Source organism: Lepidochelys kempii, chromosome 11 (genome assembly GCF_965140285.1).
Source record: "Lepidochelys kempii isolate rLepKem1 chromosome 11, rLepKem1.hap1, whole genome shotgun sequence".
Lineage (NCBI taxonomy): Eukaryota > Metazoa > Chordata > Testudines > Cheloniidae > Lepidochelys > Lepidochelys kempii.
The window spans coordinates 28,409,538-28,433,246 of NC_136390.1; the positions used below are offsets into that span (position 1 = coordinate 28,409,538).

At 42.9% G+C, this 23,709-nt stretch overlaps 1 protein-coding gene across 12 annotated transcripts in view; it reads left to right on the forward strand.

Moving 5' to 3' along the window:
• Positions 1-17,227: 17,227 nt before the first annotated feature.
• Positions 17,228-23,709, forward strand: part of FMNL2 (formin like 2) — a 259,317-nt gene continuing 252,835 nt past the window's right edge. For all 12 annotated transcript variants that reach the window (XM_073305475.2, XM_073305481.2, XM_073305484.2 and 9 more), the window contains exon 1: positions 17,228-17,444. In XM_073305475.2, coding sequence (XP_073161576.1) covers positions 17,328-17,444 — 117 coding nt within the window. In that variant the 5' untranslated portion in view covers positions 17,228-17,327. The remainder of the gene's footprint in view (positions 17,445-23,709) is intronic.

The following is a 23,709-nucleotide window of genomic DNA, read 5'->3' on the forward strand; positions in this document are numbered from 1 at the left end:
GTTCATAAGGAAGTCTCATTTCTTGAACATATTTCTACAGGAAGATAAATGGATAGATTAGTGGCTCAGTCATTAAAAATGGTTTGGCCTAGAAACTCCTAAATTTATTTTAATTTGTTGGTCTTGGTGAAGACTGGTGCTATCAAAAAGCTTTGATAGGGCTGAGGGGAATTATTTGATTCTTAATTGAGGTTTCACATCCATTAAGAAACTGGAGTTTTCATAAAGTCATGATGACCCTGAGCCCAGTTCAGACTTAATAAAATCTGTATGCCCCCATGCTGGATCTGCATAGCCTTGATGCCTGAGACAAAGTTTATAAAAAGTGCACATGGTACTGATGCCTGTTTTATTTCAATACATAAAAGTAGACATACACTTCATAGCTGAGATCTTCCACACCAGTTTTAATCTCAGAATGAATTTTTATGGCTCAATTATATTCCCTGAAATAATCTGCTTAAACAGCAGTGCTACCAGTCTTATCTATAGCATTGTGAACAGTGACACCCCAATTATACCCTTTGATAAAAGGTTTAAATAAGAGTAAATATTATACTGTATTTTTATAAAATCAACAGGTGCAAACTTATGTATTTTTGTCACATCAGGTGCAGAGATGGAAATAACCCTGAGAACATTGTCATGGAAGGATGGTGATGGGTCACCATAGTAGGCGACAACCAGCAAGGAACTGTATAGATTGTGTGTGGCAGATCACTTGGAGGTCAGCTGCTTTATGCTTTAAGCTAGCGATGGATCAAGGCGGCTTCAGAAAATTCTGCTATGAGGTCACCAATATTCAGACATGGATTTTTCTTAATTTACTCATAAAAATTAATTTGTGCATGCTACATTTATGTTAAGCAGTTCATAAGGGCAGACAGTTGATTTCATCAGTAATTTTGCAAGCCCTTCCTCTAGTCAATACCTCTCCCGTTTTGAAGATAATTGTCTTATTGCATTACTCAGGAGCAGAAGTGGCGAAGGTACAGCCTCAGGCATGTAGGCTAAATGCAAGTCATAGAGTTCAGTAATATGGCCTAGGATTACTTTAATCTTTCATATGGAGGTCTGGCTGGCAGAAACCACAGGTCTCTGCATGTCATGCTCCATCTTGATCCAAGGGGAACTGAAAAAGGCTGTGGCAATTTGCTTAGCTTTTGAAAATTAGTTGCAGCCTTTAAGGTTCCACTGAGTCTTTCAGCTGGGTAAATTTAGGGCATCCCTGACATAGAAGTTAGTTTGTCCCAGTCCCGTATAATAGCTCATCTTCTTTTAATTAAAAAAACACCACAGACCAAGCACAAGTCACTTAGCCTCTGTGTACCTCAGTTCTCCATCTGTAAAATGGGGATAATAGTATCTCCCTACCTCACAGAGATATTCTAAGGATAAATACATTAAGGATTGTGAGATGCTCAGATACTACATTGGGGGAAGAGGATATAAATTATGGAGAGACACAGAGAGAGAGAGAGAGAGAGACTTAAAAAAAAAAAAAAAACCTATAGAAAATTCTCCTCTGGGTGGCAGCATGGTCTGATCTCCACAAGAAGCCATGAGCAGATCTGAGAGTAACACTTGATGTTTGACTCACAGAAAGAATGGAAGGAGTGTTGAAGATAATTCCATGATTCAGTTCCATGTCAGAATCATAACCCTATCTCTGATTGGCCTAATATTGACTGGCTAAAACAAAGGTTTGAGAGGCATGACTTCTGGGCTCTATTTCTGGCTCTGAAGCACGGGCATGTACAAGGAGTAGCAAGCAGTGGCATACCCTCTCTTCCCCCCTAATGGGGGCATAGAACTCCTTCAGGGCCAAGACAGGGAGAGATCTAGCTCCTCCAGATGTGGAGGGAGAGCAAGCTCCTCCAGCTGTGGGGAAGGGTCAGAAAGTGCCCCTCCAAAAGCAGCCAAATTTTTATTCCTGTGCACACCCCTGCTTGGAAGCACAGTTGCTGTGTGATCTTGGGTGGCTTCTAGTTTTGGGTGCCCAATTTCAGACATATAGGACTGGATTATCATAGGTGCAGAGCATCTACAATTACAGTTGAGGTCAGTGGAAGCTCAGTGCCTCTGAAAATTAGGCAAAATAAGTCTAAAGCAGGGCACCAAAAATACTGAGGAACTCAAAACTAAATCTCTCTCTCCCCATCTGTGAACCGGGGATATTAATGCTTTCCCACAGGGATGTTGTGAAGTGTAATTAACTGTTTGTAAAAACTTTGAGAGTGTTGGATAAAATACACCACATAAATGCAAAGCATTATTACCTTTTGCTTAATTATTAACAACATTCTGTAGGAGCTAATAACAAAGCCTTTGGCCTTTAGAACCTGTTTTATTAAGGACACAGAATGTACAGTATTGCATACTCTTTACAAAAAGACCCCTGGAATTGTAATCTGTCTCTTGATTTCAATAATCTTTGGATCAGACCCCTAAAGAACAATACCTCTAACCATGCTGCACCGTTTAGTGCTCCACTATGGAAATATGCAACATCAATTCATTACTTTGGGCCAAATGCTGCACTGATTTACACTGTGTGCAACCCCCCCATTAGAGTCAATGGAACTGCATAAAGTGTGCAGCCCTTTCTGTCCTATTAGTGAAGATACTCTTTCCTCTCCTCCAATAGTTATGTACACATTTAATAAATAATGGCATTAGAGAATATACACTGTAGTCTTACCTTACTTTTAATGTAACAGTCACATGCAACTTTTATTATATTGTTTTATGACAGCCTCTCAAGTTCTGCCACTAGCAAAAATAATTATCCTAGATCAGATAAATAACAAAGCATTAGTTACTTAAACAATAACACATACCTCACTGCATTTTACAAGTTAATCTCCATGTGAACAGTTAGACTCTCCTACCAGGCAAAGCCAGGAACGCTCCATCATCCTAGCAGGTATTTGTGCTGAAGAAATGAGTATGACCTTATAGTTGTTTATTACAGACTGCCAGGTCAGGGCATTAATGAGAGTAAAAAAAAATTGTACAGCATGATTCATGGTATTTACTGAATCTTCTGCCCTAGCTGCCAGGAAACTATGGATCTTCTTAATTAATCACGAGATCTTTTAATTACTTATATGTAATTTTATTTATAATTCTGAGATGTTACGACACCATCTGTGCCTGCATATATATCCAAAGAGGATTGCAGACACCGTGTCAAGTGTTCTGAAGCAACATACATTAATAGCAACAGAAAATGCAATGAATATTATAATAGCAGCAGCAGCAATTGTGCTGCTGTGTTGTTCCCAATACGAAGCTAAAGCTAAGTCACATTAAAGACAAATGGAAGGTGGTTCATGGAGGAAAGAATAATCAAATGTAGAAATATAGAATGGGAATACTGGTTGACAGTTGAGTCAAAGAAAAGAAACAAGGGGCTGGATTCAGAAAAGGCTCTAGGTGCCTAAATCCCAGAATCAGGCCCCAGTGGGTTTCAGAAACCCCCACTCAGCTGCCTCTAAATCCTGTAGGTGCCTAAAATCACTCAGTGCCTAAATTTTTGCAGTAAAAGTTCCCTAGGAACCTATGTTTCTGCCTGTGCACATGCGCACTGCAGCCCCACGCCAGGCATGCAAATGCTTAAACCCCAGAGCAATGAATGAACCAGGAGAAGCTAGGTGGAAGAATGCATAATTCACCCGCAAGGCCGGATCTGGTAGGTGAGGTCTGAGCATGTCTACACAGATTTTGTGTGAACTTGTCTATAGGAACCCAATGGCCTAGGGTGAGAGAGGAGCTCCCTCAGAACGTTTAGCCCAGGGGACAGGGTTCTCACATGGGATGCAGGTGCCCCCCCCCCAGTTCAAGCCCCACTCCACCTGAGAGGAAGAAGGGTCTTGAAATGGGCTTTGCCACCTCTCACGTGTATGCACTAGCCACGAGGCTATGGGATATGCTGATGTGGGGCTCCCCTAGTCTGTCCTGTTGGAGCTGTTCCACTGTGGATGAATAATTTAAAAAATTGGAGCAGAGGGACAGGATCCTGGGTCTCCCAGGTGAGTGCTCTAACCACCAGACTACAAAGTTATTCTCATGCTTGTTCTCTTTTGCTCTCTCTCTGGCCCAACAATTCCTTCATTATTTATCCACAGTGCAACAGCTTCAACATTGGGGTGTGGATAAATAATGAAAGAATCAGTGGGCCAGAGAGAGAGGGGAAAAAACCTACACCTTTGGTTCACATAAAATTACATTTAAAAAACAATTCAGGAATGTTATAAAATTGCAATATATACACAAAGAGATAAAATAAAGCAAAACACATCTTAAGCAAACATTATACATGGATCACTAAAACATCATCATCATCATCAAAATTCATTCATAATACAGGTGAGTCGCAACATAGACATAATACAGGTGAGTTGCATCATACAGGTGAGTTGCATCATACGCATTTAACTTACACAAATTCAACTATACGCACTCGAAAAAAAAAATAACGAGATACTTGTAAATAGTGCAGGCGATTCTGCCCACCATTCCACTCAATGAGCGTAAGCCCCGGAGTGAGCGTGAGATGGGAGATGTGAATCTGCTGTTCCCTCAGTCAGTCTCAGTTTCTGCGTGCCTCTCATAGTGTGAGTATCTCGGCGCAACAATCTGTTCCAACGCTGGAGGAAAAACTGGCTGTGCTGGACTTATTGAGAGATGGTATGTCGGTCTCCAACGTGGCGCATAAATATGGCTGCAACAAATCTAGCATCCGCGCCATCAAGATTCGAGAGAGAGAAATTCGTCAAGCTGTGGCATCAAGTGCTCCAATAACTGCTAAGGTGATAAGCCAGGTGCGTGATAAGACTTTAGTGAAGACTGAAAAGGCATTAAACTTATGGCTGGAAGACATGAACCATAAATGTGTGCCTATCGATGGCAACACGTTGTGAGAAAAGGCTCTTAGCCTCTACATGCTGTTCAAACCTCCTGCCGAAGAAGGACAGCCTTCTGATGAGAAGGAATTCAAAGCCACCCAAGGTTGGCTTAACAGTTTTAGGAACCGCTTCAACTTCAAAAACGTGCAGACTACTGTTGAAGCTGCATCTGCCAATGAAGAGGCAGCAAAAGCCTACCCCGAACAATTAAAGAAAATCATAGAAGAAAAGGGCTACCTCCTGGAACAAGTTTTTAATGCTGACGAGACTGGGCTCTTCTGGAAAAAAAATACCCAACCGCACTTACACTTCGAAATCAGAAAGACAAGCCCCTGGCTTCAAAGCAGCTAAAGACCGTGTGGCTGTGTTGTTTTGTGGCAATGTGGCTGGACATTTAATAAAGCCGCACTTGCTCTACAGGGCTGCAAATCCCTGTGCCCTAAAAGGCAAGAACAAAAATCTCCTGTCTGTGTTCTGGCAATCAAATAAAAAGGCTTGGTGATGGCAGCATAATTTCTGGATTGGTTCCACAAGTGTTTCATTCCGGAGGTCAAGCGGTACCTCGAAGAGAAAGGACTTGACTTTAAAGTGTTGTAATTGTAGACAATGCTCCTGGCCACCCTGCGCACTCCGGTTTGCGCATAACAACGTTGAAGTCATCTTTCTCCCCCCCAATACCACCTCCATCCTCCAACCTCTCGACCAAGGTGTGAGTCGCTGTTTCAAGGCCACATACACGAGGCTTACGTTCTCACGGATACGTAGCGCCATGGATGCTGATCCCAATCTTAATGTGATGGAGCGTTGGAAGTCCTTCAACATTGCCAACTGCATCACTTATATTAAACAGGCAATGGATGCAATCAAGCCTGAAACAGTCAATGCATGTTGGCGAAACCTATGGAAAGAATGTGTGAATGATTTTAAGGGTTTCCCGACCATTGACAAAGAAGTGAAACGCATTGTTCAGGTGGCCAGGCAAGTGGCTGGTGATGGCTTCGTCGACATCCTTGAGGAAGAAATTGAAGAATTAATGGAGAGCAACAGAGAAACATTGACTAACGAAGAGTTAGAGGAACTGATAAAATTGTCTACAGAAGATGAAGATGATGACGAACAGGAAGAGCCAGCAAGTTGGAATCTTCATAAATTTGCTGAAGTGTTCCAAGCAGCGAAACACTTGAATGATTTAATTTCTGAATAGGATTCCTCTATGGAATGAAGCCTCAAAATCATACGTAATATTACAGACGATTTGAGACCATATCAAGAAATGTTTGAGCAGCTCAAGAGACAACAGCAACAGTTGCCAATCACCATGTTTTTCAAGGAAAAACAACCAGCAGCAGATGAGCCTTTGCAATCAACTTCTCAAGCTGAACCAGAGCAAACCACTTCGTCCACAACTTGCTCTCTGTCACCTAAGCTCTCTGTCACCTCCGTCTCCTGGATCAACATCAAGCCCTGATGACCCCCTGTAATTACCTCCTGTAATTAAAAATACAGCACTGTAAAATTATATTTTGCATATGTACTCTTTATTATATACTGTATACATTATACCTTTATACATATTACTGTACAGGGTTGTATACACAAAACCATGTATAGTATACTGTACTTTATGGGTGATTTAAGGGATTTTCAAGGGTAATTTTGACTATATGCAATTTTCGCCTTATGCGCTGACTTTAGAACCTAACTCCCACATAAAATGCAACTCCACTGTATCGTTAACACATCAAGCCAAAAGTGTCCAGGTTACAAGTCAATTTATAAATTGTGTAATCAATTCACAGCCGGGCCCCAGGCAGTGCATGGAACATCCCTAGCACATCACACCACTCTATCTCAGCCATTACATTCTGGTGAGATTTCAAAGGCTAGTTTTGCTTGACCCAGCAAGAAGTTAGCCAGGCAGGAAACCAGATGAATGAGAGCACTGTATCTCACTCCAAGAACAAACAGGGGCTTGGAGAAAACCAGTCCCAAACTGCTGAAAAGCTATTGCAAAAAAACAGAAAGAGAAATCGAACAGGGGCAATGTAAGAGAAAATGAAACGCCTTGTCTGAAGCCGAACAGACGGAGCATGGCACAGACATTTCAGGGGTAATATGGTGCACAAAACAACTGGTTGCTATGATGCTATGTAGGACCCTCCACTGCAAGTCACTGGAGCGCTTAGGAAGAGGAGGTTTGTACAACATCCTCCAAACCAGGTACATAGAGTCACCCAGGGACAGAGACATTCCCCAGGCTGTATCAGGGGCAACAGAGAGGGTGGCATAATGCTGCCGCACCTTGATACACATGCCACAGAGCTGCCTCTTGGTCATGGTTACAAAAGGAACAGTCACCAAACCCTTCCAGGACAACAATCTACCTGGTTGCACCTGGATCTCATCCATAGAAGGAGAGACAACTAGTGAGGGGAACACAGGATTCCCCCTAGAAAAGCAATTCCTGCGAAAACTTTCTGCAAATACTAAGCAGCCTGCTAAGGGAGCATGCCTGGAATTCAGAAAAATTAAAAAGCACAGATCAGATCTTGCTGTTCAGACCACAATCCATCACTGACTTCCACCTTTAACAATTAGAAATAATGAGAAGGGACATCTTGGTCAACACAGCCTGAGCAAAAGCAGAAAATAGAAGAAAAGGTGGGTTAAAAAGTAGCTGCTCTTCCAAGGGCTATAAACTGGAAGATGCCTGGCTCAGCCACTCCCTTTGCAGAAGTCACCAGGTGTTAAAAAATGACTAGTATAGAATGGAGGCAAATCTAGACTCCGTGATCGACCAGGTGCCAACAAAAATAGATGAGAGTCAAAGCCCATCCCCCCAGCACGACAGAGGAGAGAGAAGACCAGTGACTTCCAGGCTAATGGGGAGCCAGAGTACCGCACAGGAAACATTTCATGTTTTCAGAGGTAGCAAACAATATATAATCCACCCCATCTACATGGTTCTATAGAACCAGGTTCAAGGCATGTTGAGAGTTATTTAGAACTACATACACCTGGTACCAGAACAACATAACATGCCTCACCTCTGGTTTCTTGCAGCCTTACAGAATCATCCGTAAGAACAGAAACTACCTTCCCATAATAGGAGAAAGCAGACACTGTGTCTCATTGTGAAGAAGGGGGAAGGTGGGATATTGGAAAAAAACTACTTAAGTAGCAAAAGTAAACTATGGAAAAAACTTGAACAAAAGACTCCTTGACCCGGAGTCCCTCCTGTACCAAACAATTCACAAACTGCTCCTGGGCCAGGAAACTCACTGTAGATGTATTCTTTTGAGAGGCAGATTTTATATTAGCACAGCTAATAATCTTGCCTACCGTCAGCAACACAACCTCCACAGCGCAGAAGAGAGCAGGCATACACCAAATGCCATGCTTGCAGGTCAAGCTGCTAAATCCATCGAAAGCAGAACCCATGGAAGGCAAAAAAAGGGAGAGGGAACCAACAACACTGCTAAAACAAAGAAAGAGCAAAACAACTATAAGCACAAACTAATAGACACAGCACGGCCTCATTCCCAGAAACTCCCACAATACAGAGAGAGAGAGAGAATAATTCTATAGCCTGGTGGCTAGAGCACTTACCTGGGAAACCCAAGATCCGGTCCCCCAGCTCCAGTGGGGTTTTTTTAATTATTGAGCCACACTAGAATAGTTTCAACAGGAAAGACAGCCGGAGCCTCACATCAGCATAGCCTAGAGCAGTGGTTCCCAAACTCGTTCCGCCGCTTGTGCAGGGAAAGCCCCTGGCGGGCCGGGCCGGTTTCTTTACCTACTGCCTCCACAGGTTTGGCCGATCGCGGCTCCCAGTGGCCGCGGTTTGCTGCTCCAGACCAATGGGAGCTGCTAGAAGCGGCGCGGGCCGATGGACGTACTGGCCGCCGCTTCCAGCAGCTCCCATTGGCCTGGAGCAGCGAACCGCAGTCACTGGGATCTGCAATTGGCTGAACCTGCAGACGCGGTAGGTAAAGAAACTGGCCTAGCCCGCCAGGGGCTTTCCCTGCACAAGCGGTGGAACAAGTTTGGAAACGACTGGTCTAGAGCACTAACATGAGAGGTAGTAGAGCCCAGTTCAAATTCCGTCTTCCCCTCAGGTAGAGTGGGGATGTGAACTATGGGTTGCCCACATCCCAGGTCAGTACCCTAACCACTGGGCTAAAAGTTCTGAGGTGTCTCCTCCCCAGCCTCTTGCTAAAACAACTTGGACACCTGACTGCAAACCTGGGTTTGCAATTGAGGATCCCAAGCAGAGGGAGTTACCTATCTCCAAGAGAAGGGCAGGGCTTAGCACACACCCCTCCTCTTGGCAACTCCCACAGTCTAGCTCACATAAGGAGCAGCCTAGCATCCTGCCTTTGGTGAATCCCATTCTAAGGCACCTCTCTCTCCTCATTCATTGCATGGAAAGCCTAAGCACCAGGCTCAGGCTTTGTGAATCCCAGTGATTTTCTAAACACCAAAAGTTAGGCATGGCAATACTCAGTGTCACCCCACCTAAATTGCTCCATGAATCTAGTCCTTAATAACATACAAAGAAGAGCGACCAAAATAATAAAAGCGTTGGAAAATAAAACGTGTGAGGAAAGATTAAAAGAATTTGGTACGTTGAATCTGGAGGCAAGATCTTTTGTAATGGTCCCATAGAGGTTACATTGCTTTAACGTATTGATTGATTTGTTTAGGTAACACCAATGTTACCTTTAGAATGGCTAAAAGCATTAATTTGATTTTTTTAAAGACACAAAAGATAACATGATTTATACAAAATGATTGAAATCACTTCAGAAGTTATAAACTACATTTCAAAGGCTTTGCCCTATTGCAGTATTGCTATACAGTCCAAACTGTAAAGATAAACATTCAGGGGCCTATTTCCCCATAGACACATACACATAACTTCCATTAGCTTACTGTATATACTTCCTTTTGGGGTTAAAATAGGAGGTCATCCAGGATGTACATAAATGTAGAAGGAAAGTAACTGGACACAGAGAGAGCATTTGTCATTGTTTAAAGAACCTAATAGAAAGTGCCCAACAGAACTGTAATAGTCAATTTATGTTGACTGTCACAGAAGCAAACACATTACAATATTGTATATCTTGAATAATTTTCACTGTTTCCTGGCATGTATTGTGCTTCTTATGTGGATATATGTTCCTTGTTTTAATGAATAAAAAGTGAAAGTTAAAATGGATGCAAATATGGGAACATTTCCCCTATATGCAATTAGGAACTTTGCTTACGTGTAAAGGGCCAGAAGTATAGAATATACTGTAACACACTAAAATTGATTTTATGTAGGGATTTGTACTCACTGTATCCCAGGGATTAGCACAATCCATATAAATAGAAAGCAGAAAAAGCAAACCCTTCATTTAATCTAGTAAGCAAAGAGAATTTTAGAACACCCAGTTTACTTTTCACTATTTATGTTACTTGTCTGCTGTGCACATTTCTCTCATCTTGGATAATGAAAACAGACTAGTCAGTTTCACATTTGTTTCTACTCAATTAACTTTCAGGTTCTCATGCATTAATACACTATTGTAATGTTTAGATTGAAGCACTGCAGGAGGTTTAAAATAAACCATTTCCATTATAATTATTTTTAACATCACAAGAATATTTCTATTGGTTTTAGGTTTTGGAAAATCTTATTTTTACAAAACCTAGATACTACAGTGATTAACAAAGTGTAAAGGTGGAAAGAGAGAGAGTTAGACATTTCATAGGAGCTAAAGGAAAACAAAGTCCCTGTCACAGTGAGCTGCTATTCTGAATACCATTTGCTATTTATGCAGCACTATAGATTCCCAAGGCATTTTATGGTCAAAAACACACAAACAAAAACAAAAAGTTCTTTTCTCTGAAGAGTAACATACTAAGGGGCAGTTCTTCAGCTGATGTCAACTGTCAAAGCTCCAGTGACTTCAATAAGTCTCTGACAATTTATACAAGCTGAGGCTCTGTCCATAAAAGCCCAGTTTTGCAGCTCTTTACTCAGGCTGAAGTTAATGGGAGTTTTGCTTAAGTATGGATGGCAGGATTGAGCTGCAAACTGACAACATCCCATTTCAAAATAATGATATATTTCTCTAATATATCTTTGTCCCAGTCCTGCAGTCGTCATTTCCAGTATTTTTCTTGACCACTATGTGTTTGTGAGTAGAAAAATATTTTCTATCAATCTATGCATCTCCAACATTTTTCTTAACTACTATTATGGTCCCACAATAGCAAGACCATAGTTAAGGTTGCGTCAGACTTTTCTGTTTCACAGGGTGTGTGCCTCAATGTCTCACTTTTTTTCAGAACTGTTTTTTGTAAGCATGCCATGGGGAATTTGAACCAAATTTCACCCACTAATTAATATGTTTCAGAGTAGCAGCCCTGTTAGTCTGTATCTGCAAAAAGAAAAGGAGGACTTGTGGCACCTTAGAGACTAACAAGTTTATTTGAGCATAAGCTTTCGTGAGCTACAGCTCACTACATCGGATGCATGCATCCGATGAAGTGAGCTGTAGCTCACGAAAGCTTATGCTCAAATAAATTTGTTAATTAATATGTGTGTGGAATGATCTCCAGTGTGTATTTTGTGTTTGTATATTATTGGCTTATTAGGAAATTTGGGAAAACCAGAACACTGGAAAAGCCTGTTATATTCCATACAATGCATATTTGCTGCCCCCTGCTTCTGCCTGAGCAGTAACATTGTGACATCATAGATAGCCACTCAGCACTCCCTCCCTCCTGTTTATTTGCATAGGTAGCAGCTGCCTTTTCAAACTGATTTACCTCAGACAGTCAGGACATTATTACAAAGGAGGGGCCCAGGAGGAACTGCACTGAAAGCAGACTGGGTTTGGATCAGCTCTGGCTGTGCTCCTTTAGGTTTGTACTGCGGTAAGTTACACTGTTTCTTTTCAAAGATTAACCTGTTAGTTACTTTCCTCAAAAGGGGTTACATGAAAATAAGACACAAAATTCTAGCTCCTTTTCATGTATATTGTTTATCTATTTCAGGAATATCAATTTTTTTTGTCAAGGTCCAAAGTTCTTGGTCAAGGTATAGTCAAGGTCCAGACTCCAGAGAAAATAAATAATAATAATTAATAATTAATTAATAATAAAATTTAAAGATTTCATGGTCCATTCAAAAGCATCTGGCAGCCTGGATTTGCCCGTGGGCCACCTATTGACTACCCCATATCTATTTCTTACAAGTTAGGGGCTACAGTTTTCTGAATATTTACTTTTAACAGCTCCCCCCACCAGAAATTATCATTGTGAATCTCTACTCAGTTTTCTGTTACACAATTAAAAAAATAAATGTCATGTAGAAGTTGCAGCAGAATGGAAATTGCATTTAAAATGTTTCCTTTTAATACAATTTAATGTAATTACTTATGATATATTGGTCCAACATGGCTCTGTATGGTGAAATATGGCACTTTTTTAAATCAAAGGCAATAAATTACACAGTGAAGACAACAAATGTGTAAATGCTTTATTATTTAAATAGCACATATATAAAATATTTTCTTTCTATTAAAAAAATTAAGGAAATTCACAAACAAAACCCCCATTCATTTACCATTAGTTATGGTGGCTCTCATCAATAAATGAAACCATAAAAGAATGAGGAAATACAAAGTTAAGGATTAAAAAGGTTGCAAAGTCAGCCGGTCTCAAATTAAGAAATGCCAGAATGAACACTGCCCATCCAACCTGAATTCGCCCCCTCTTGTGTTATGCATTATGATAAGGACTTTAATGACATATTCCTACAATATTTTTTAACACAGGACCCTTGATTCATTCAGTGCAAAGCAAGTGGTCAAAGCAAGTAAAACCATGCTCTTTATATCTGAGTTAATCTCTGCCAAGTAATTTTATATATGGCAGGATATTGACTGATTACAGGTTTATGTTGCACACATTACTACTTTAACATTTTGCTTTCACACTCTCCTAGTGCTGCACCACAGATGGGGTTGCTGAGCTAGATGCTGAAGCAAACACTTATGTATTGTTGGAGTGAAAAGGTATTTTTCTCAAGTTAACATGTGAGGATGAAGAGTACATCACTCAACTTGCATCCCAGAAATATGGATGTAAGGTGTGATCCTACTCCTGTTATAGTCTTCTTTCCACTGAATAATTTATTGCACACATTTCCCCTAGCTTCATAGTTTATTTCACTATTTTTTGGGATATTGTTTTTTACTCTGATGATTTGTATGCAAACAAACATTTTGAATGTGTCTTCATCTTTATGGAGACCATCAACACTCAGCATGTTAATTTTCTTCAAAAATGCAGTGTAAATGAACAATACATGAGAAGCTGAGCTATCTGGCAACACTAAAACTCTGGGTTTGACTTTCTTCATCAAGTTTCTTCATGCCTCCAGCTTCCATCCCGGACACACCACACGATCCATTGTCTACAGCCAAGCACTGAGATACAGCCGCATTTGCTCCAACCCTTCAGACAGAGACCAACACCTACTAGATCTTCACCAAGCATTCTCAAAACTACGATACCCACACAAGGAAATAAGGAAACAGATCAACAGAGCCAGACATGTACTCAGAAGCCTTCTGCTGTGAGACAAACCCAAGAAAGAAACCAACAGAACTCCACTGGCCATCACATACAGTCCTCAGCTAAAATCTCTCCAATATATCATCAGTGATCTACAACCCATCCTGGACAACAATCCCTCACTTTCATAAGCCTTGGGAGGCAGGCCAGTCCTCACCCACAGACAACCCACCAACCTGAAGCATATTCTCACCATCAACTACACACCACACCATAATAGCTCTAACTCAGGAACCAATCCATGCAAGAAACCTCGATGCCAACTCTGCCCACATATCTACACCAGCGACACCATCACAGGACCTAACCAGATCAGCCACACCATCACCGGTTCATTCACCTGCACGTCCACCAATGTAATATACGCCATCATGTGCCAGCAATCCCCTCTGCTATGTACATCGGCCAAACTGGACAGTCCCTGCGTAAAAGGATAAATGGACACAAATCGGATATTAGGAATGGCAATATACAAAAACCTGTAGGGGAACACTTCCATCTCACACAATAGCAGATTTATAGGTAGCCATCCTGCCACAAAAAAACTTCAGGACCAGACTTCAAAGAGAAACTGCTGAGCTTCAGTTCATTTGCAAATTTGACACCATCAGCTCAGGATTAAACAAAGACTGTGACTGGCTAGCCAACTACAAAAGCAGTTTCTCCTCCCTTGGTGTTCACACCTCAACTGCTAGAAGAGGGCCTCATCCTCCCTGACTGAACTAACCTCGTGATCCCTAGCCTGATTCTTGCTTGTATATTTATACCTGCCTCTGGAAATTTCCACTACATGCATCTGACGAAGTGGGTATTCACCCACGAAAGCTTTATGCTCCAATACATCTGTTAGTCTATAAGGTGCCACAGAACTCTTTGCCGCTTTTACAGATCCAGACTAACATGGCTACCCCCCGGATACTTCATCAAGTTTGTTTATACTGTTTCATTATGTAGCTCAGTTAAAGACATAATTACTTATCTTTGCTGTCTGGTGATATTCAGTGAAGTGTTGCAAATTAATATTTAAAATTAAATACAATAACTATATTAAGAGAATATTAAGGCTGCATAATTACCCATTCAAAAATCGGGAAATGACAAAGTTAAGACTCAATGTGGACCCTTAACTCTGCCCCCCTTCATGTATTATGATACACTAGCTAGCTTTCAGATCGCCTCATACTTTTTCACTGAAAGGTCACAAGATATTTGTTTATAATGGGAGAAATATATTTTTTCTCTCTCATCTCATTCAGATATGGCTGAACTCTTACTGATCATCATTTCCACCAAATGAATGGTAAACCCACCTATGCAGAGACCAACCATGGAAAATAGTGTCCCAAAAGCTGGAAGTTTTACAAAGAAAAAACCATCTGGAAAAGGGGATTTAAAACAGAAACTATTTAGCAACCTTCACTATAGCTGTCACAGAATGCTTCAAACCTCAGGCACAGGACTGTGGTTTGTTCTCTGTATTATAACTCCCTAAAATATGACCTGGGGTTGGCAGAGGATGAGAATTTCACTGATGTAGGAAAATTTTGCAATTGTCTAGCTTGGGTAACTTTCACAATATAGGTTTCAGAGTAGCAGCCGTGTTAGTCTGTTTCACAAAAAGAAAAGGAGTACTTGTGTCACCTTAGAGACTAACAAATTTATTTGAGCATAAGCTTTCGTGAGCTACAGTTCACTTCATTGGATGCATTCAGTGGAAAGTACAGTGGGGAGCTTTATATACATAGAGAACATGAAACAATGGGTGTTACCATATACACTGTAAAGAGAGTGATCATTTAAGGTGAGCTATTACCAGCGGGGCGGGGGAGGGGAGAACCTTTTGTAGTGATAATCAAGGTGGGCCATTTTTAGCAGTTGACAAGAATGTCTGAGGAACAGTGGGGGGTGGGAGGTGGAATAAACAAGGGGAAATAGTTTTACTTTGTGTAATGACCCATCCACTCCCAGAGTCTATTCAAGCCTAACTTAATTGTATCCAGTTTGCAAATTAATTCCAATTCAGCAGTCTCTCCTTGGAGTCTGTTTTTGAAGTTTTTTGTTGTTGAAGAATTGCCACTTTTAGGTCTGTAATCGAGTGACCAAAAGAGTTCTCCAACTGGTTTTTGAATGTTATAATTCTTGACGTCTGATTTGTGTCCATTTATTCTTTTATGTAGAGACTGTCCAGTTTGACCAATATACATGGCAGAGGGGCATTGCTGGCACATGATGGCATATATCACATTGGTAGATGTGCAGGTGAACGAGCCTCTGATAGTGTAGCTGATGTGATTAGGCCCTAGGATGATGGTGTCCCCTGGATAGATATGTGGACACAGTTGGCAACGGGCTTTGTTGCAAGGATAGGTTCCTGGGTTAGTGGTTCTGTTGCGTGGTGTGTGGTTGCTGGTATTTGCTTCAGGTTGGGGGGCTGTCTGTAAACAAGGACTTGCCTGTCTCCCAAGATCTGTGAGAGTGATGGGTCATCCTTCAGGATAGATTGTAGATCCTTGATGATGCACTGGAGAGGTTTTAGTTGGGGGCTGAAGGTGACAGCTAAGTGGCGTTCTGTTATTTTCTTTGTTGGGCCTGTCCTGTAGTGGGTGACTTCTGGGTACTCTTGTCTACAGCCGCCCTCCCGCCCGCTCTCCTGCTGGTAATAGCTCACCTTAAGTGATCTCTCTCGTTACAGTGTGTATGGTAACACCCATTGTTTCATGTTCTCTGTGTATATAAATCTCCCCATTGTATTTTCCACTGAATGCATCAGATGAAGTGAGCTCACGAAAGCTTATGCTCAAATAAATCTGTTAGTCTCTAAGGTGCCACAAGTATTCCTTTTCTTTTCACAATATACTGTGATAAAGGTTGAAATAAATCATCTCATGGCCATTATGATTCCCCACGCTCTTATTAAATATTTAAAATTTGGAGGTTGGCTACACTAAAATCAGACTGAATTTCTGTGGCCTGCAAACAATCTTCTGTTTAGGGAACCCTGGGTAGGAAAAAAAAATAGAAATCCTCCTTACGGTCTGACAAGTTTGTTTCCACGTGTGATCTGGTTTAGGGCTCGCTGTGTTTGGCTCCTTTTGAATGTGCATGTTGATTCCTGCGAACCGCAGGCAGGGCCTACGAGTCCCAGCTATCCCCGGGGCGGGGGGCGGAGAGCGGCTCAGTGGGAGGTGGCTAGCGAAAGGGGGCTTTGTGCTGCTGCTGGCTGGGGTCTGCGTTTGTCTGGAATCGGAATCTGCTGCGGCTCGCCTGAGTTTTGTGTTGTGTGTGGGGGGGGGCCCAGCGTGTATGTGTCAGAGGCAGCGGCAGCAGCAGCAGCCACAACAGGGGTAGCCGGGGCGCAAGAGGGACCGCTAAGCCGGAATCATGTATCTCACCATCAGGATTGCGAGCGGGGAGTGGTGTGGAAATTGTGCAACATGCAGATAAGATCCCGGCTTCCTAACGAGCTCTCCCGAAGAAAGAGAGCGAGCTTGCCCCGGGCAGGAGGGAGAGGAGGAAGCCAGCATGAAGGTTGAAGTCGATCATTTCCACGGCCAGTGCTAGAGGGAGACCTAGATCTGTGCAACTCGCTTCCCCGTGGCTGTTTGGTTTGGGGCCGGGGGGGACACCGGATCGGGCTCAGCCGGGGAGGAGGGGAAGGGGTGTGTGGGGAGGGGGGTGGTGGAGAAGGAATAACGGAGAGAGAGGCTGTGCGGTGCATTGCACACGGACTGAGCGAGGGGAAGAGCAGGAAAAATCGCCCCTCTCCGCGGAAGGGCCATCGCCATGGGCAATGCCGGGAGCATGGATTCTCAGCAGACGGACTTCAGGGCTCACAACATGCCTCTCAAGCTGCCAATGCCCGAGCCAGGTGAACTGGAGGAGAGATTTGCCGTCGTCCTGGTGAGTGCATGCCTTCCCCAGCGCGAGCCGCCCAGGAGCACACCGGAGCCCCACGGCGGGGCGGGCTGGGGGGCTCTGCCTTCGTCTCCATCCCCTTCCCCCGGCCGGGACTCCCTGGGGAGGCGGTGGGGGAGGCTGTGTGTGTGTGTAGGGGGGGAGATCGAAGCTACCAGTCCCTGGGGATTTCAGCTTCCATTTCCAGGGCTCAGTCCCTGTCTCGGATGTGTAGGAAGGAGCCAGACTGCCGTAGGAGCCGCTCACCCATTGTCTGCAGGGAAGCGGGGCACCGGCTGGGCTGTTTGCTCCCAGGTGCTGCCGGGGGGCTCCGCTTGCACCGTGTCCCGCCCCCCTCCCCCCGGCTTTGTACCCGAGAGAGGCGGCCCATGTGGCTCGGAAGTGGCGGCTGTGGGGGGCGAGGCAGGCTCTGGCCAAGTTAGTGCGGGAAACGCGGCCGTTCAGTTACCAGACCCCTGGTTTAAAGGCCGAGACGGAGCGATCTGCATCTGGTTCGCTGGCGGGACACAATAGCCGTAGCGCGGGGTGGGTTGCGGCGCGCGGCGCGCGGCGCGGGGGAGTCGCTGCGGCGGAAGCAAGGCGTGAAAGAGTTCGGAACCAGCGCTCTGGCGCCGGGAGCCTTCCTCCCAGAGCAGAAAGGACCTGGCTGCCCGCCGGTGCTTATTGGGGCTTGCACTCAAGGCATACGGCAGCTTCTCTTTCCCACGTCAGACCCGCTCCTGGTCCGCGTCTCTTTCCTTTGTAAAGCAGCCACCTTTTCCGTCTGTTCCGCTTGCACAGGTTTCGGAGACATTTCAGTCAGTTGCTGAGATGCGGGGGGCGTGGTGTCTCTGGCTGCCTCCGTGAAGGGGGTTGGATTAACTCTAGCCCCAGGACTGGGCAGGCCAGATTCTGATCCCGTTCACACCAGTATAAACCACGGCTACTGCTGGCTGTTACACAGCTGGTGTACGTGAATTAGGAATCTTGCCCTGTGCGTGTGAGACCCGAAAAGTGTTTCAGGAGCGTGCAAAAGGCTGACCAGATTCGGGCTACGTAGCCTTCCACAGTGATGGTCTTGTCTGTTCTCAGATAGTGGGATCACTAACATTTCAGTACAAACGCAGTGTTAACAGATAAAAAGAATCGGATTAAATGACCTACCACGTGTGTTACCAATTTGCTCTTTGCAGTGAAAGCTATACTAAGGTGTTCACAGTTCAAATATTTTGTGAAATCTTTTCTGGGCAATAAAAGGGTAACGGAGAGTGCATTGCCATTTACTTGCAAAGGTTGTGTGTTGTGTTGTGTTGTTTGCTATACCACGATCAGTTCTGTTTCCCTGTCTCTGAACGGTATAATTTGTTATGGAAATCAGCATTTGTAGCAATAGTTTTCTTCTACCTAGTCCAGCTAAAAGCACTAATGTGGTATTGAGGGAACAGACTACTTTGCATTTGTCTTTACTTGCCTCTCTAATTTTGTGAATGTTAATCCCCTATCCTGCTAGATGGTGCCCTAGGAAATACAATATGTAATAATTATTATTACTCTCATACTGTGTGCCCTTATAGAAGTCTATAGTGTGTGCCACATATGTGACTTACCTTCACAATGTAAAGTTCTTTCTCACTAGGTACATTCCTATTATGTGGTTTCTATCTGGACTTCATCTGGTAATGTCTTTAAAGTCTAAAAAAGCACTCTGGCATGCAGAGTGTGAGAGCTAAAGAGAGAGTGAACACAATCTATTTTGTTGTAGAAGTCATAGTAAGAAATGAATTCTGTTCATCTGAGATCAGTTTTTCATCATATTTAGAGATTTCAGTATTGTAGTCCATTAATAGCATATGACCTGGGTTAATCTTTAAGAAATGATTGACAGGTTAGTGAAGGTGTGAAGTGTTTTGTTAATTCTGAATTTCCCAATCACAAATTAAGAAAATGTATGTGTATTTTTTTCTGAATGAGTTAAAAAAACATTAACAAACCAAATGTAAAATACTTGGTGGGCCTGTGCATTTGTATGTCTGTCTACAGGTTAAGAAGAAGTTATGTGGTGCATTCACTTTCCTTAGAGTTTGCAGTTTCTAGAAATCCCAGCGTGCTGTCTGGGGACGGACCAAGAGAGGGGTCTGGATGAAACAAAAATTCCAAAATATATTGAAGTAAAATGCAAAAATCAAACACTCAGCCCTTCCATGGAACACATACATAAGTATTTACATTTCTTGCTATTTCTGGTGCTGATTTTACATTACTTTCGGCTGTTAAACAGAACAGATAAGCGTATCTCTCGTAATATCAGTATTTCTTTATCTGCATACTATACGTGGTTCAGTATTTGAAATCAAATTCCCAGGACAGCCTTCAAGGAATGGTCATAACTTCTGTTGATGTTATATAGTATGCTCTAGGAAAAGTGCATATTTTGTTTCATATTTAAATATTTTGAGTAGATTATACAGATCAACAAAAATATTGCAATTCTTACGTGTGACAATGATTTCCTTGTATACCATGAAGACCCTGACACACAAAGAGGAAAGAGAGGAATTTATACAAGAAAATATGTATACCGTAACCTGAATTCATGCTAAATATTAATTTATAGTCACACTCTAGTCGAGACTAACCTTCTCTTGTGAAATACTTCCTGGTGTTGGAGGAACAGTTCTTAGACTTAAACTGATAGGTGTTTAGGCTATTTCTGGTTAGACCCAGTCAGATTATCATGGCTGAGAAAAGAATAAGCCTATTCAAGTAGGAACCCCACTGATATACCAAATGGCAAGGTGTTATGATTATTAGACATATTAAGGGAGCCTGATTCAGCTCTCACTTTTACCAGTGCAAATCAGGAGTAACTTTATTGAACTCATGGGAGTAACACTGATGTACCATGTGTGAGAGATCAGAATCAAGCCTACTATGCCTAAACCTATCCAGAAGACTAAATCTGAATCAGTTTATGTCAATGGTCTAGAAGAAAAACTGCTTTTGAATTATAATCAATGGCAGAATTAGTTTGTGAAAGGAGTAGACAGTGTGTGAGAATGCCATATGTGTTACATGCTTTTAATGCAACCATATAGGCTTGATCCAGCACTCCTATGAAAGTAAACAGCAATCTTGCCATTCACTTGAGTAGGAGCAGGGGATATATGTTAGCTGGATTGTAGATACACTGCAAGTGTCAAAGGCCCAATCCTGCAGCCTTTACTCCTGGGGGTGGCATATAGTAGGTGCTCTGACTGGAGTAGTCTGGTGATGACAAGCCTGCTCCTCTGAGAAAAGGCTGCAAAGCTGGGCCCAAAATTTAAGAGGCTCACAGGCCACTGTTGGAACAGGAACAAAAAAGTTGCCCCAATGACTTGGTATTTACAAATGTGTCATGATGATTGGTATTCATCACAACTGCTAAGAAACAGTTTGACAACTTCATAAAAGGAAAGCCTTTGTGTCATTCATCTCTTCTCCCTGTCCCTCAGTCCTTCATGGCTTGTTCTCAGAGTGTTTCACTTTGTGATCCACCCATCCAAACACTTATAATCTGAGAGTTATGGTGATAGAGTGAGTGTGAAAGAAATAGTATCCTTTTAAAAAAAAGGGGGGGGGAGAGAATATAAGGATAAGAGATTTATTCTGAGAAATAAGACAAAATGGACACAGTAAGGCCTAAATCTGACCTTCTTTACAAGTTATATGTAGGGATCAGTCTAGCATTCCTTGCACCCCTAAACTCCCACTGTAGTCATAAAAGGGCTTGCTGATCATGTCAATATCATTTTTAATGTAAATGAAATTAGCAAAACTGTTTTTGACATTGCACAGAACAGCGTTCATTGCAATCACTGCTATTTGTGTGTATGCAACAACATCCTGAACAATTCTTCTCTGTTCTTGTGTGCAAGCAGTGATGTCATATGTACAAGAATTCTTCCATTCAGATTCAAAAAAGGGACCTTAAGTTTTACTTTTCTGTCCTCAAGCAAAATCTGAGTAGAGAGCCACAGAGATGGAAAAACATTGAGAGCATGTGTGTTCATGATCGAAAGCACAAGACCACATTTTTCATGCAAGTGTTCTCTTCATTCTCTCCCTTTGAAATGTTTTCTCCCAAATAACCTACCAAACAGTGATGTGGTCTGTTCTGCATATGGACGAACAGTGGCATGGATAGAGTTGTGCATATGTGGCAAACAGGTGTACCAGCTGGCATTTGCTAACAACTACCTATTTGAGGAGGGGTCACCCACAGAATAGTTTCTCGTACTGCCTCTTTGGTTAGCCTCATTCTCTGTGGTTTGAGGAATATAATTTCAAAGAGGTGATGAATTACCTGGGAAATGGTCCAGACTCTCTACTTTAATTAAAAAAAACAACAACAAAAAAACAAACCAACACTGCGTGCACTAGGTAGGTTTCTTTAGTGTGTAACTGTGCTGCCAGCACAACTGAAGATGTATTGTAAGTATGGGCTGGATGGTGCACAATTGAGATAGAAATTAATATTTTCTCCAGGATTGGCTGCATCACACTTTTCTGTTCCTACTACAGTGAAACCTGGAGAGTCTTCCCGGCTCTGTAGTACAGACTTTTCTTTGTAGAACTATTATTCTAGTGATACAAGGCACCGAGGGCATGATTATACTGCAAAAATAAAAAAAAACAAAAACCCCAAACCCTGCAGCAGCTTGTCTCAGAGCTCAGATCTACAGACTCAGGATAATGGGGCTTGCACTACAGTGCTAAATATTGCAGTCCAGCTTGGGCTCTGAGGCTGTGTCTACATTGCAATTAGAAACTCATGGCTGGCCCGTGCCAGCTTACTAGGGCTTGCAGGGCTTGGGCTAAGGGGCTGTTTAATTGCAGTGTAGACATTTGGGCTCAGGCTACAGCCCAAGCCCTGGGACCCTCTCGCCTCACAGGCTCCTAGAGCATGGGCTCCAGTCTGAATATCTATACTAGAATTAAACAGCCCCTTAGCCTGAGTCCCGCAAGCCCAAGTCAGCTGGCATAGGTCATCCGTGGGTTTTAATTGCAGTGTAGAAATACCCTGAGACATCCCCCGTCTGGGTTTCAGAGCCCAGGCTCCAGCCCAAGTGGGAATGTCTGCACTGCTATTTGCTATTTTTAGCTCTGAACATGCGTCCGCTGAGCCCTAGTCTGTAGACCCAGATGTCTGAGATTTACTGGGGAAGCTTTTTTTTCCAGGGAAGGGGGCAGTGTAGATGTACCTAGAGTGAGCTTTTGACATCCTGTTTATTTGCGCGCGGGCACACATATACACACACACTCATGCTCTTTCTCTCCATCAATATAATCAAATCTATTTTAGATTTTTCTGTGTCACCTATGAGCATACTATCTGAGCTCAGACTTTGGTAGTGAAAAATGGTCCCAACTATTCATAAACTCTTTAGCACTGTCATGAACTTCACTCACTGCTAAAGGCACCTGCTCTGGGTTGCTGTGGGAATTAGCTCTTTCCAGGTGCTGCGCCCTCGTCTCAGTCTCTTTACTCATCCTGTCTCAACCTGTAGCCCCTCTCACTCCAAACACACTTCTTTCTCCTAGGGAATAACTGCAGACTATTTCCCCTGCAACTCCTTTCAGCTCCTGGGCTTTATACGGGTCCTTCCTGTTCCTGTCCAACTAAACCTCATTTAATCAATCCCTGCTGCCTGGCTCCTCCCTCCAGGTGTAGCCTCGGGACTTAATTGGTCCACTTGGCCACCTTAACCCTTTTGAGCCTGATGTGGGATGGACACCCCATTGCAAACACCTAGAACTTCTAGTAGTTTTGCAAAGCATTGTCCAACAACTTTGCGTGCTGCAGTTTTTGAGATTGACGATATGAATGGGCTTCCACTGGTTTTCCCATTGTGCAGTGTACCTCCTGGTGTAGATCGCTTTCACTAGCTGGGGACGATAGTTCGCTGCCCTGTTGTTCCAGACAGACATGTCATGTGGCGGGATATATGTAACGTGCAAACTCAGGAGAAGAAAGTAGAAGATAAAGATTTAGCCTTCTTCCTGAGAGAGAGCAAGCGTTTATTTTCGTGTCTGTATCTGCAAGCAGAGTGGTGTTTATTTTACCCTTCATCAAGTGATGTAGTTGACGTTTATATGTATTTTGCCCTTTCAGTGGGATGCCTGAAATAATCATAGAAATGTAGGGCTGGAAAGGACTTGAGAAGTCTTCAACTCCAGCTCCCTGTGCTGAGGCAGGACAAGTAAACCTAGACTATCTCTGACAGGTGTTTGT